Here is a 15,761-nt window from a genome sequence, read left to right as displayed (position 1 = left end):
ACACACACACACACACACACACACACACACACACACACCTTCTTAATTATCTTTTCACATGATGCCCAGTACAAAGGAAAGTAGTAGCCCAAAGCTTCTTCCACTGAGTTTGTATGCTAATTAAAAGAGGTAAAAGAAATGCCCATCCTGGGGTAGTGAGATGGTTCTGATTTCAAATCTGGTCTTAGACACTTATCATTTCCTAGCTATGTGACCCTGGGCAAGTCACTTAATCCTAATTGTGAAAGAAAGAAAAAGAGAGAGAGAGAGAGAGAGAGAGAGAGAGAGAGAGAGAGAGAGAGAGAGAGAGAGAGAGAGAGAAAGAAAGAAAGAAAGACAGACAGACAGACAGACAGAAAGAAAGAAAGAAAGAAAGAAAGAAAGAAAGAAAGAAAGAAAGAAAGAAAGAAAGAAAGAAAGAAAGAAACTCCCCCATCTCTGACATTGTCTTCCCCTCCTTTCTCTGTCATCTCCTAGCTGCTTTGGGTCTATCCCATCCCTTGTACAAGTGAGAGTCCAAACTACTGTTTCCTCTATGGTGGTAGCCACCTTCCTCTTTCTTGTCCACAACATCCAGTCTCCTACCTCAGTCTATTCCCCAGGCTCAGATGTTCTACTCCTTCATCTCTGCCTCTTGAAACCCTCAGATCTCTTCAAAGCTTATCTCAAGTGCTGCTGGGGCTGGGGCCAGTCATCTTGACTTATGTCTTGTCACTGGCTCTGGGGGAGAGAGAGTGAAGCTGATGATTCTGCCTCCTTTAAATCCCTTTCACTTGCAAGTCAACAGCCTCCTTATATCAGTTATTGGTCCTCTTCAGGAACCAAGGACAAACAATATCTCAAGTGCCACTTCCTATGTCTCTTAATTCCCTGCCTGCTGAAATTCTTTTGTAAATACTTTGTATTTAATGCTCTGTGTTCGTGCTGTATCTCCTCGGTAGAACACCAGGTCCTTGAAAGTAACAAACTATTTACTTTTTTGTCTGTTTCCCCAGTGAGGAAACATAGTAGGTCCTTAATAAACATTTGTGGACTCGACTGGAACTATCAACTGTCAACACATGCTTTGATAGTTCTTGGCTCTTGCCCACAGGCACTATGGAAATCTCTGACGTTAATGTCCACAAGTGTTCTTTCCTTTGGCTGCTGTTACCTCTAGCCGGGCTTCCCTACCCGCTTTTTGCTTGGTTGATTGGAGAATCACAGGACACAAAAGAAGTAGCACAGCACATCTTTCCTCTTTCTCAAGAGGGAGTGAACCAAGCTTTAACTACTGGACTGAACGGAGAAGAGTGACTGGTGAAGGGCAAAAAGGCTTTTGAGGGAGAAAGCTCTTAATCAAACACAAATATCAGGGATATTAGCAAGGGGAATTGAGAAAATTGCTATCAAACTAAATTGCTTTTTGTATAAATGTTCTCTTTATTCAAGTTTTCCCCAGCGTGCGATTCTTTCTTTAAGGCTTGGTGAACAGATGCTCTTTTGAAAATGTTGATTAACTGATGCTTTTTTAGAACCCTTCCCACTCACCCAACAAAACTACTGGGATGAGTGATTATTAGAAGGGAAGAGGGGAGAAAAATGGAGAGAAGTCAAGTCTCCAGAGCTTACTTCTTCTTCTGAAGTGGCCTTTGATTCTCCAGGTGCAGAAATCTCAGCCACATCTGAGCAAGAGCTTTAAGAGAACCCCTCAGAACTAGAAGGGACTCTGTGAGACCATTTAGTTTAACCCCTTGTCTCTAAATAAGACTGCATTCAATCCTTCCTCTCAGAAGTGTACTCTAAAACAAGGAAAGAGGAATTACTTTGGAGTAAGAAGATCTAGCTTGAAATCTCAGCTTTGCTACTTACAGTTTTGGCCACTTTAACTCTCTGGACCCCAATTTCCCCATCTATAAAATAGATTGCACCAAATGACCTTTAAAGTCTTTTCAAGCTTTGTATCTTCGAGTCTAATAACCTTTCCTTTCTCCCTCAGTTTAGGAACACTGTTGCCTCCAGTCATAGCTAACCCTTTAAGTCAGGGCAGGTTTTTTTTGCCTTTTTTCTTAAAGGTTAGTGTTCTTTTTGCCCTATTCCCTAGTAACAGTCACTTTCTGCTAAGTTGACAGCTGCCAAAAACCTCCTGACTGATCTCTTTCCTGGGGCAATGGGGGGATGAAATGGAATAGGGCCATATTCTTACTTCCGACTGTTTCTACCCTCTTGGCGGGACCGTTATACCTGGAAGCAGATACAGATTTCATTGGCAAATCATGCTGCTTTGTTCATAAATGAATCCAAAAGAGTCCTATCCAATATCCTGGACCTTTTAGCTGTGAAGATGTCAAGAAATGTGAGCATTCATCACCTTGATTATTGGTTGGAAATACTGTGTGATGGGATATCTGCCAATCTCCCCCACCAAACCTATTTCTTTTTAGACGAGGTGGGAACAAGAGCTATTTGATTTATAGGAAAAATCAGCTCAGCAACCTGCACCTCCAGATTCATTACTTCAGTCTTCTGATGGACACCACCTGTCTCTTCTTGGTGTCTGTTCATGTTTTCCTTCCAAGTAAACAATCTGCTTTGTAACAGCACAGAAAGAATAACAAAGAGGATGGGAACTAAGATAGAAATGCTTGGCTTGATCTCACTAATGTCTATCTTCCTTCTGTCAGAGGGCCAGGAAACAGCCTGGAGATATAGAGGAATGGTGATCAACATGGTAGATGACCTAGGCCACTGGGATCTAAGTGAACTTTTTATTTGCTCCATCTCCATGAAAGTGGATGAGAGTTTGAAGGAACTCTTGGTGCTTCAGTCAGTCGTCCAGAGGAATTCCTATATTGATTAAAAGACCAAGCTTTCAGGAGTTGGAGTGTGACAGTGATGGATCAGAAATCATTTTAGGTTGTGGTTGAGAAATTTCCTGGTTGATAGTGTGGACAGGTTACAATTTTAGGCTACTTTGGGGATCAATCTTACTGTTTTTTCTGAAGTATAATTTAACTCTTCTCAATTTTTTTCTTTAAGTCCCTGGCATTAATATTCAGGATTATTCTGAAATTCAGAAAGCACAATTTTAGGTAGAACAGAATTCTCAAAGGGCCATATGCACATGCAATGAGGGATACTGAGTCAAAGATGTGGACTCTAAAAACTAGCTTGTAAGATCTGAAGAAACAATATCCTATTGCTTTTCAGGCACATATTTAACTTTCTTTTAAAATGTTTTACCATTTTAGACAAGTAATTTTCCTTAGGTTTTTCTTTTTTCTCCTCAGCTGTGATTTCTGTGAGATGGACAGAGTAGTGAATAGAAAGACCTGTATTATCCTCAAAAATTATCATATAAAAGAAAAAGATAGACAGTGATAATACTGGAGAAATTTCAGAGTAAATTAACTAAGCTCTATTCAAACCTGGGCTAGCTAGATTGGTTGCCAGTGTTTGATCTATTCTAAATCATAAAGAAATGCAACACCCAGAGTAGCTTGGGCAGAAGAGATGGGTGATATTAATGCAGATATGTGGATATGGGCAGTCATTACGACATTCTTTTCCAATTCCGCTTCTACAGTAAAACATATAACGATGATACATGACTTGCTTAAATTACTTTAAATTTATTTGAAATTCCAAGGAGAGAAGTCCTTTAGGCTTTGTGTCCACTTAGATATATGCATATGAAGTGATGAAATCTGTGGTGCTAAAATGACTTTAGTAATAATGGTGACTAATGGCAAGTACTAAGACACCATTGAAAGGTCTAAGGATAATATCCAGGATAATATTGATAATGAATGGCCGCTATTATGACTAAAGGCACAAATGACAATATCTTTGAATGCTGAATACCTAGCTTTGGGGGTTGTTTTTCTTATTCTTCTGGTTGTTGCAAAAAGAGGGAGCAGAATACTTAAAGGAGTCAGAATCTAATACCCAAGAAATGGTCTGCTGGAAAATGATAGCATTCACTTTGAAAAACTTTAAGTCTTTCACAGATCTTAGACCTGTAATGAATACAGTGATTAATTCCAATACAAGGATCACAGTTCTAGGGTATGGAAGTTAAAACATATTGCTTACCACCTGAGAGATGATGCTTCATTATGTAGAACAAGGTGTATATTTTCATTTGGTCAATGAGCGTGTTTGTTTGCTTGACTAGATATATTTATTAAACACAAGGATTTTTTCCCACATTTTTAGGGAAATTTGAGAAGGAGAAAGAAAGTTAACAGTAACACTTCTGATGCATAAAAAGGAAAAGGAAAAAAATGAGGAAATTGAAGTATTATTTAAAGAAACATAGAAAAGAACAGGAAGAAGTACAAAAGGAAATACAGACAAGAAGAACAGCTCTGAAAGTTATGTATTAAATTTAGTCCTAAACGGGAAAGCAAGCTGCACATAATGGAGATTTGCCACTTCATGTCTAATTCTCTTTTTTCTTTGTGAAAGAAATTCTCCTTTTATTTAGTGTTCAGTAAGTCTAGAATTTTTTTTCAAGCACCAAAAAAAGAAGAAAATGATAGTGTTCTCTGAATTCCAGAGTAGCAACTACAATGGAATCAACTCTACAAATCTTGTCTACTGACAATTATTGATATAAAAATATCTTCTATTATGTTTGTTTCTCATTACAGTGGATATCCCAGAAATACCGAGAATTTTCAGTAGCGAGGGATATGAAGATGATGATGAAGGTGAGCCAGTTTCTATCTACCCTCTTCCTTTTTTTAAAAACAGTTCTCTTATTTAAACTTAAGATTAGCTTGCTAGGAATCTTTCCCAGAGTCCTAGAGGGCAAAGGTCAAAAAATAAAGGTCAAGAATGAAAATGGCGAAAGAGCTGGAAAAGATCATATCTACCTATCAAGATCAAAGTGATGACCTTCATACAATTCTGTCACTAAACAGCTAGTCCTGTTCACTCTCTAAACTTAAGTTTTCTTAGCTATTAAAAATGAATCAAGACAGAGTTCTTCATAAGCTGAACATCATGAATATCAAAATTATGCAAGGCATACAATTTGTATATACTCCTAGATTCCACTCTATTATTTTTATGACTGATTTTTATAAGTTTTATTGATGTCTTTTGTTTCTGTGTTCATTTGGGCCTGTGATCTTGATATGGGTGTTTTTTTCCAAATGATTCATAGAACAGTCATTTCTGGCAACAGCCACCCCTTTCCCAAACCACCCTAGAATTGAGCCCTCCTCTCCCTAATAACAAAGAAAAAACAGTTAAGTAAAAACACCCAATACAGTAACCATGTCTGACAGTATGAATATACAACATTTTACCTTAGTAATCCCTACAGGGACTATTCTCCAGGATTGTTGCTGACTTTTCAATTACTAGTGATCTTTTCATTTACGTTGCTGTGATCTTTGTGTATATTATCCTTTTGATTTTGCTCAGTCCACTTTTCAATAATAGTTCATACAAATCTTCCCATGTTTCTCAGAATTCTCGTTTTTGCTTTCTTACTGCACAATATTATTTTATTACACTCATAAATCACAGTTAATTCAGCTATTCCCCAATCAATGGGCACCCACTTTGTTTTCATTTCTTCACCAAGCATGAAAAGTATTACTGTGAGCATTTTGTTATATATTGGACCATTGCTTCTTTCTTTGGTCTCTTTGGAGTTTAGCCTAGATTTTTAAAGAGCTGTTGTAAGTGCTCTGAGCACCTGGGGCAACTACCTCCCTTGCCAATCTTCTTCCTGGATAATTTCAATTTATTCAACATTTTACCAATTACTCACTAAGCATCTCCCCCCTCCATCTACCTCCAGGTAATGTCCATTTTTTTTTATGCAAAGGCTACAAGCATCTATGAACTCTGCAAATCAAATATCTGATATTTATCGGGACTTGGTCATCACCAGGCCCAAACATTAGAATTTTCTTCATGAAAATTAGCACTGGGATCTTACAAGCCTCAGTTATTTCTGGTTGGGGACCCTTGGCTCATGTCACCTTAAATTTCTTTTTTTATTATTATAACTTTTTATTTATGAGTTATATGCATGGGTAATTTTACAGCTTTGACAATTGCCAAATCTTTTGTTCCAATTTTTCCCCTCATTCCCCCCATCCCCTCCCCCCATGGCAGGTTGACAATACATGCTAAATATGTTAAAGTATAAATTAAATACAATATATGTATATATGTCCTAACAGTTATTTTGCTGTACAAAAAGAATCAGACTTTGAAATAGTGTACTATTAGCCTATGAAGGAACTCAAAAGTGCAGGCGGACAAAAATAGAGAGATTGGGAATTCTATGTACTGGTTCATATTCATCTCCCAGAGTTCTTTCACCGGGTGTAGCTGGTTCAATTCATTACTGCTCTATTGGAACTGATTTGGTTCATCTCATTGCTGAAGATGGCCAGGTCCATCAGAATTGATCATCATATAGTATTGTTGTTGAAGTATATAATGATCTCCTGGTCCTGCTCATTTCACTCAGCATCAGTTCATGTACGTCTCCCCAGTCACCTTAAATTTCAATGGGAGTGGACAGACCAAAATTTCTTGACATCCAAAGATTCCAAATACATTCTCAAATCTCCCATCCTGAGACGGTCTTATCTTCCACTCCCATTCAAATTAATTAATTACTCTTTATATTTCCATCCCCAAACCCAACACTAGCACCCTATCTTTTTCCTACTCAAATTCCACTCCACACTTGGCAACAAGAGACTGGCTTCCAAATATACTTATTTCACTGATTACTAACATTAGGGGATATTCTGGTTGTTTCTTTAGAGCCTGGATTTATGTTTTCTAGTTCAAGTGTACAGTTGCAAATTTTTCAGAGGCCAGTGCTTGGGCAAGAATAAACTTATTATTTGTAAAATATATGTTAGTTTTATATATAAATATATGTATATATATATACACACACACATATATATATATACACATATATATATGTGTATATATATATATACGTATATATGTATATATATATACATACACACATAGTATGTATATATATATATAGTATATGTACATGTTAAATATGTGTTATAAGTTGTATGTGTTAACTATATGTTTTATGTTATACCTGTTAAATATTTGTGTTATATGTTGTATATGTTAAATATGAGTTTTATATGTTATGTTATATATGTTGAATATTTGAGTTATATATTTTATATGTTAAATTTACATTATATGATATGGTAAAACATGTGTGTTATATATTGAGAATGTTAAATTTATGTTATGTTATTTTAAATATAACACACATCTATGGCATATGCTATATGCAATTACCAAATATATATATATATATAAAACCACTGTGGTGAGATGCATGTTGGTAGGTGCCCACAGAGTGATAATGAGCTCACTCAGCTTCCTTCTTCTGTATTACAGATGAGTATGAAATCGACTGGAGCAATTCCTCCTCTCCGACAACTGGTCCAGCCCTTCCCAAAGAGGACAGGGAGAAGAGCTGGCTGTACACTCTGGACCCCATCCTGGTGACCATCATTGCCATGAGCTCCCTGGGGGTCCTGCTCGGGGCCATCTGTGCCGGTCTACTTCTCTACTGCACATGTTCCTACACAGGGCTCTCGTCCCGAAGCTGTACCACCCTGGAGAACTACAACTTTGAGCTCTACGATGGCATCAAGCACAAGGTCAAAATAAACCACCAGAAGTGCTGCTCGGAGGCATGACTGATTGCACCTGAATCACATCTGACGTTTCATTCCAGCCAGAGTGGCTGGTGAAGATTACTTTTTTTTTCTATGGGAACTGAATGCCATAATCTCGAACAAAACGGATCCAGAATACAGACAGTGAGGGCAAAGCAGACTGGGGGAGTGGAAGTAGGGAAGAGGCAGGCGTGGCCCATAGGGGAGACTGGCTCCCACCCAGGACCACAGTGGCCGAGTCATGACTGTAATGAGGACTTGCTCTCTGCTGGGACAAGGACAGCAGCTTGACTCTTGGGATTTTGATTTTTGCCTTTTGTTTGAGGATTTTCTTAAAAAGAATTTTTTTTTTAAAAAAAATGTTTCATCTTGGAAGGACTCAAAGAAGTAGAAGAAAAGAATGACCTTTGTGGTGTGAGAAGTACAGATCGTTCCTCCCCACCTTCTTTTCCTAATCGGTGGTTGAAAGGCGAGGGATTTTTCAGCTGGTCTATCTTTAGAAATAAAACACAAAGAGCGAGAGCCGTCCAGCTTATCCCCTTCTCAGATAGGCTTGTGATTTAAGGGATTTGTTACCAGGGCAGGTTCTGCCAACCGAGCCTGTGTGCTGCCGTTTCCCGTCAGTCCTAGAACTGAAATTGAATGTTGTTGCCTTTAACTTTTCTTATCCAGGGGAAAATTGCCGTTTGAGGGTCAGCAGAAACAGCAGCTCTTCCTTATGTGCGATTCAAAACAAAACAGAAAGGAAACTTCACAAGTCACAATCCATAGGAGCACCTCCTTGGGAGCCGCTAAAGGGCCTTAAAGTGCTTTGTGAACAGGAGCCATTTATTAAATCCAGAATCGAGTCTGTCGTGATGGCCGAGGCCTTCCTGACAAGGCCTCTCTGGATGTTGCTTTTGGTTTTTTAGGTTTTTTTTTTTTTACTTTCTTTCTTTCTTTTCCTTCTCCCTTGTTCTTGTAAAAATGAAACCGCCACAGACAAAGACACCCTTCCAAGGCCCAGGAGATAGCTTTGTTTGATATTCTTGGGAGGAAGGCGATGAGAATACAAGCAATTATTATTTTCTCTATTAACAAGACACAGAGTATGGTGACCACCAGAATTCAAGTAAGTTAGGGCTGGAAAAGAGACATCAAACATTATCTAGTCCACCTCCTTCATTTGACACAGGAGGAACTTATGGCCCAGAAAGATTATGTACCATATTGAAGGTCACACTTTAAGCTTGTTAGTAGTAGTAGGGCCAGGAATAGAAACCTTGGGGGATTTTTTTTGACTCTGTCGGGTGCTTGTTCAGCTACACCATGGTGCCTCCTGACTAGGTAGAAAGGGGGAGAAAGTGAGAGAGAAAGAACAGTTGAACCTCTGTTCTCCTATAGTCAAGTAGGAAGGGTTGAGGGGACAACCCTAGGGAGACATTTTGGTTAATTAATCCCTTCTCTAAGCTCTGAGCCCTGATTTCTGCTGTGGATTATAGCTGCCACAGCCTTGGCTTTCCTAAGGAATCAAAGTTACGTTATAGGAGATCCTGCCAGAGGTTAGCAGGAAGTGTGAACCAAAATATTAACACCTCTACTTCATCCTCCCCCACCCCTCGCTACAGGATACATTCAGCTTCTTACTCATTCTCATACATACACTTGTTGATTTATGAGTTTTTGTTATCAAGTGCCTTGAAAAGTGAAGAAGAAAAAAAAAAGTATTTTTTCCCTCTATCTAGAAATCCATGCTATATCATACAAGAAAGGCCTTCATCCTTCCCTGGCCCAGCTGCTTCTTCTCTGAACTCCTCTGGACTCTCCACCGAGCTCCATTAATGGAATAAGATCTGCCAAGATGGCTGAATGGGTCACTAGTTATAGCCCTCCATGTACCTCACCTGGCTGCAGAAGGGGAGGGTAGGCAGAGGAAAGGTTGTCCAAATCAGAGCAGCTTGACTTTAGGCTTAAATTAATGTGTAGGAATTTTCCTGTTTGCAGGCAACACTCATCCAAAAAGCCAACCACCATACCCAGCTTATCACATATGAATGGTAAAACTCGTCAGACCATTTTTGCTGCTACTATCATGTACAATTTCATTCGTCTCACACCCAGGCTAAAGGGGAAGGGTGAATGGAACAAATCCGTTCCTATAAATGTTAACTTATGGACCTGATAGTTAAAATGGTATTGTCACAGTGTATTGTATGCATACAGAGAGTGAGAGTTCATATCTACATATATTTATACATATATGTGTGTGTTTGCGCGCGCATGTGGATTCTCTGTATGTACCGTGTATGTGAATGGTCACGTGGGACTAAATAGTGTTAATGTAAATTTGATCTAGGGCAGGAGAGTACTGCTGTTCTTGGCGTTAATTTGGCACAGTGTTAGTTAATGGTGAAGTGCAAAGTTATTAAGCCCACATGCTTAGCTTAACACTACCCTATGAGCAGGGCACGCAGAAATAAGTATCTAGTTCAACCCATCCTTCTCTTCTCTCTGCAGTCAGGCCTTCAGGGCCTCAGGTAACACTGGTTATAGGAGGGATGCTGGGGAAATAAGGAAGCACCCGAGAACATTTCCGGACATCTTGAAGACCAAGATTTCCCCACACCTATTTCTGTGCTAACTGTCCCTCTCATGGCCTGGTTGATGGGGCACTTGGCTCCCGTGCCGCCTCATTCCAGGTCTGCAGTTCATCTCTGAGTTGTACACAACAGAACATGCATCCACTTTAAGAGTCCCACATTCATATTTCCCATCAGCTGGTACAGGGAATCTGACTGTGCTCAAAATGCCGAGCCAGAGCAGGCCATCCAGTGCTACAGTGTGTAATTGTTCACTCGAACAGGGAAAACTAAAGTAAACATTGGTGCATTCAATTCATCGTTCTCTCTCTCTGCAGTGATGCTTTGCTCATCCTCCTTAGTGGGATAAACCCAACCAACAGTATTGACACAATTTTATGCCTTGTACTGAATGACCTATTACCTCCACGCTCTCATGGACTGGGTGGGCAGAAGGGCCATGTGTTTGCTTTCTCCCTTTGGTGGGAAGGGGGTTGGTGGGGGTGGGAAGCTTAGGGATGAGCATGGGGTGGGAGAGGGGGAAAAAAGTTAAGGAAACCGTGGCTTAACTTTTTCAAGGCTCACAGTCGAAGGTGTTTGACCATTCATCGACTGAGCCATATCATAAGGGACTTGAGAGCTTTTACTGTGATTCTCCACAAGGTTAAAAAAATAAACTTCAACAACAAACTGTGTTTATATGATTTGTATAAAGCCTTTTTAAAATTACTATTTAAATAAACAGTATACCAGGGATTCTTTTTGTACCTTCTTTATTCAAGACAAAAGGACTTGGGGTACTGTTTTGCATACTGCAGTGGGTGTTTAATAAATATGGGTGTTAGTACCTCAAGAGACCTGAGGTACAATTCTTATAAAAAATATTTCCAGATTCATTATGCTGCACAAGAAAAATTAGATCAAAAGGGAAAAACCACAACAAAGAAAAAAAAGTAAACAACAAAAAAATTGAAAACACTGTGCACTTTCCATCATAGCTCCTTCTGGCTTTAAAAAAAAATGGGGGGGGGGGGGCGGGTGAGCAGCTAGTTAGTATAGTGGATAGAACACTAGCCCCGAAGTCAGGAAGACCTGAGTTCAAATTTAATGTCAGACACAACACTTCCTGGCTGAGTGACCCTGGGCAAATCATTTAACCCCAGTTATCTCAGCCCAAAAAAAATTTTTTTATCTTCTCATCTTTGAGGCTCAAACATGGAAGGTACTTAATAAATATTTCTTGAATTGAAATTAAAATGAATTGGTTGGCTATGGAACTGATGGGGGAAATAATACAATACAATAACATTTAAGAGTATTCAATAAAATACATATGATTACAAAGAAAATCAAAATGTTAAAATATAATTATCAAAAAATTTAAATGTTTAAATGTTAAGAATAAGAATCCTTGTTTTTAGTGCAAAAATCTCCACCCCTATTTTAAACATATCTAAAAAAAAAAAAACTTTTTTGTCCCATTGTTGTCATTATCTTTATTTTTATAATAGTTTTTCATTTTTCCAAATACATGAAAAGATAATTTTCAATATTCATCTATTCAAAATCTTGTGCTCCAAATTTTTCTCCCTCCTTTCCTCCTTTCCCCTTCCCAAGACAGCAAGCAATCCAAATAGGTGAAACGTGCAATTTCATAAACATATTTCCAAATTAATTATATTACATAAGAAAAATCAGATCAAAAGGGAAAAACCACAACAAAGAAAACGAAAGCAAACAAACAACAAAAAAGGTAAAAATACTATGATTAAAACATAGTTTTATCATTCTCTGTTAAGGACCATGCCTAAGTGAAGGGGCAGGTCAGTTCTCCGAGAGCCTCCACAGCTGTGAATCATAACACTTGAAGGAGTTGCAAAGTAGCTTTTATTGACACAGGTATTCCTTGTGGGTTGGGAATGAAATAAATTGGAGGGAAGAGGGAAGAGGAAAGAGGTCAGAGGTCAGAGGTCAGAGAACAGCAACTGTCTCTCAGTCTCCTTATATCATCATCATCATGCTCTCACTTGAAGAGATCCATTCTACAAGTCTGAGTTAGACCTTTAGCAGCCACTAGCAGGTGGCTCCCATATCATAACAATTCTCCATAGTTCTCTCTCTAGATGTGTATGACACTTTCCATCACAAATCTCTTGGAATTGCCTTGAATCACTTCATTGTAGAAAAGAGCCAAGTCTATCACAGTTGAAAATTTTTTTATAAACAAAGATTCTTACTTCTTAAAATACATACCTAACTAATCCCTCCAGTGTCTTGATCCTTACTTTTTTTCTGCCCCATTTGTGGAACCTTTCAGAATCACTGAGTTACAGTTATAAGGGATACAGTAAAATAGTAGAGGATTTAGACATTTTGCCTGTCCACAGTATAGCTTGAGTTGGAAAATACTTGGTCTAAAGGCATATGAGTCATTCTCAGAAGTTAACTGGCTATGAAAACAGGTCAAAAGAGACTCGAGCATTCTATTCTCTACAGGCCTGGAATTGAATGGGAACCAATGCTACTCCTGTTTGTACTGTGTTCCTCTCTAAAGAAATATAAGGCTGGAGTAGCTAGGTGGTGCAGTGGCTAGAGCATCAACCTTGAAGTCAGGAGGCACCCGAGTTAAAATATGGCCTCAGACACTTAACACTTCCCAGCTGTGTGACTCTAGGCAAGTCACTTAACTCCAATTGCCTCAGCAAAACAAAACAAAACACTCTCTCTCTCTCTCTCTCTCTCTCTCTCTCTCTCTCTCTCTCTCTCTCTCTCTCTCTCTCTCTCTATATATATATATATATATATATATATATATATATATATATATATATATATATATATATATATATATATATATACATATATACATATATACATATATACATATATACATATATATATGGAATCTTGGTCTTCAATGACTTGGTATTCTTTAGCATTTGTCAGAAAACTCAAACTCAGATCTGAGCCAAGGTGCAAAATGTTTTGGAATTTTTATAACTCATCTAAACATGACCAATTATGTTTTAAATGATAATATATAAACTATATCAAACTATCTACCATGTTTGGAAGAGGGGAGAGAAGAAATGAAGAGAGAAAAATTTGGAACTGAATCAAAAACTCAAAAAAAAAATGCTAAAAATCTTCTTGATGTGTAACTGGAGGAAAAAAATACTATTAAGAGTGATTAACACAAGTGGCCCTATTTTCCTTTGAGTATTGACAAGGGACACAACTTATTTATGCTCCTACCCCTCTCTCCCCAACCTTATTTTTATTATTTCTGATAAATGTGTCTGATGAGATGCCTGATTCCTCTTTTTGTTAATAATCTTTATTAACAATAGAGTTTGAAAAAGAAAACAAATCCCTGCTTTCTTTAAACTAGGCTTCAAGCACTAATAACACACTAATGCACCAATAATGAACTAATTAATTATTCAATGCACTAATAAGCCAATAAAATGTCCTGATCTCTAGCTAGTCATGTTTATATGGAACTTTTCTCTCTTATCTGAATCCTTTTAGAAATGTTTAAACAATCTCTAGTGGAATGGTTGGGGTGAGTGGTGGCACTTAGAAAGGATGATATGGAGACAGAAGAATGAGTTGAAGCTGAGGCAGAAGTACTGGGGAGAGAAACAAACCCCAGCTGGATGTCAAAGCCAACTGTTTCACTCTGGTTTTGATAGCGATGAGGAAGAAGCTACTGATGAAATACCAAATATTTTCCAGTTACCATAGATTAAAGGTGCTGCTTATCTCAATTGGAACTCACCAAAATATTGGAATGCTTTGTCTCGGGGTGAAGGAAGGAAGAAAGGAATGTAAAACATTCTCTGATGCATGACCTTCGAATACTTCAGAAAATCAACAAATTTCAACAAATGGGGATATCGGGGATTAGAGAAATCAAGCAACTTAATCTCAGACCACCTAGTGAGGCAAACACAAAGGAGTGGTTTCCTTTGACCTTCAGTCTCTTGAATTCTCCCAATCTCAGCTTGTCTGCTTTCCCCTACATGCCAGTAAAGCCCTAAGAAAATAGGCCCTGTTCTCCTAACCCCTGGATTAGTTAAAATGAGAGGGTCTTCTCCCCAGGGGTCAAAGCAGGTGATGGGGAGGAGGGTGGTGTAAACACAGTTGCCCAGAGTGATTTTTTTTAGACCCAAGAGCCAGACTATTTTGGTAGCCTCTCAGGGCTGTGTATTTCCTCTCCCTTTCCTGCTAGGAGAGGGATGGACAAAGAGAGAGAGTGGGGTGTGTGTGTGTGTAGGTGTGTGTGTGTGTGTGCATGTGTGTGTGTGTGTGTGTGAGAGAGAGAGAGAGAGAGGAGAGAGAGAGAGAGAGAGAGAGAGAGAGAGAAGAGAGAGAGAGAGAGACAGAGACAGAGAGTCAGAGAAAGAGACAGAGACACAGAGACAGAGGGACTAGATGGCTCAATAGATGAATAGATGGGTACAGAATGGATAGATATGTAAATAAATATGTAGACAGATAAATAGATAAACACAGATTGATAGACAAAGAAACCAATAGACAGATGGATAGATAGACAGATAGACAGATGGACAGACAAACAGACCAATAGATAAATAGATAGATGATAAATAGACAGATAGACATACAGATAGATAAATAAACAGACCGACAGACAGATAAGTAGACAGATAGTAGATGAATGGATAGAGAGAGAGTGGATAGAGTGACAAAGGCAAACTTTGAGCTCAGGCCCTCTCATAAGCATCCTTTCTTTATACCATCACAAATTACTTTCAGATGGCCTAGGATAGGAGAAGGGAATCAGTTTCTCTGTAACAGTTTCTCTGTAGCTGTTTGGTTTTACCTAATGGTCTCTTTGAGTTAACAGTACAATAATATCAGGTGATGGTAGAAAAAGTGGAGGATCCGCTTCAAGATACAGAGTTTGTCTTGACCTAAATGTAAATAAACAGTACATATAAAAAAAATACATGTATATTAGAAAACTTTAAAACAACATATAAATGATATAATCATTTTATGTGTGCATCTGTATATGGACTCAGTCAATTGGAAGGGGAAGGAGGCAAAGAAGTCACAGGTTCCCAAAAAGGACTCCTGTGTAGACAGTGAGGTTCAAGGATAGAGGGTTGAACATGAAAACAGAGATTGAATCTGAATCTGCCTAGGTCTGTGATTTCATCCAAGTGATTTGACCTAACTGAGCTTGATTTTTCAATAATAAAATGGAGATAAGGTGGGGCAGGGAGGAGGTTAAGTATCAAATAAAATAATGTGTGCAAAGCATTTCAACAGCAATCACAAACTATTATTATATAGCCCTTATAGGGGTCCTAAAGAATAGTAATAGCTGTCCTTTATTTCACATTTTACCAATACATTAATACTAATGTGTATAAAACATTTAAGTTTTGCAAAGCACTTTATATACAATCCTCGAGTGAGAAAAAAGATCCATACCAATGGATTCTGGGACTCAGATTACATATATATTATTTCCTTTGAGCTTCCCAGCAGT

The 15,761-nt window shown here is 38.3% G+C and overlaps 1 protein-coding gene across 1 annotated transcript in view; it reads left to right on the top strand.

The window, feature by feature from the left end:
- Positions 1-10,993, top strand: part of NRP2 (neuropilin 2) — a 146,769-nt gene extending 135,776 nt beyond the window's left edge. Inside the window, exons 16-17 of the mRNA XM_051983716.1 lie at positions 4,635-4,694; positions 7,396-10,993. Coding sequence (XP_051839676.1) covers positions 4,635-4,694; positions 7,396-7,700 — 365 coding nt within the window. The 3' untranslated portion in view covers positions 7,701-10,993. The remainder of the gene's footprint in view (positions 1-4,634; positions 4,695-7,395) is intronic.
- Positions 10,994-15,761: the final 4,768 nt, after the last annotated feature.

The sequence above is a fragment of the Antechinus flavipes genome, chromosome 3 (genome assembly GCF_016432865.1).
Source record: "Antechinus flavipes isolate AdamAnt ecotype Samford, QLD, Australia chromosome 3, AdamAnt_v2, whole genome shotgun sequence".
NCBI classification, from domain to species: domain Eukaryota; kingdom Metazoa; phylum Chordata; class Mammalia; order Dasyuromorphia; family Dasyuridae; genus Antechinus; species Antechinus flavipes.
The sequence above is the reverse complement of the archived record's forward strand: the minus strand, read 5'-3'. Positions and strand labels throughout refer to the sequence as shown.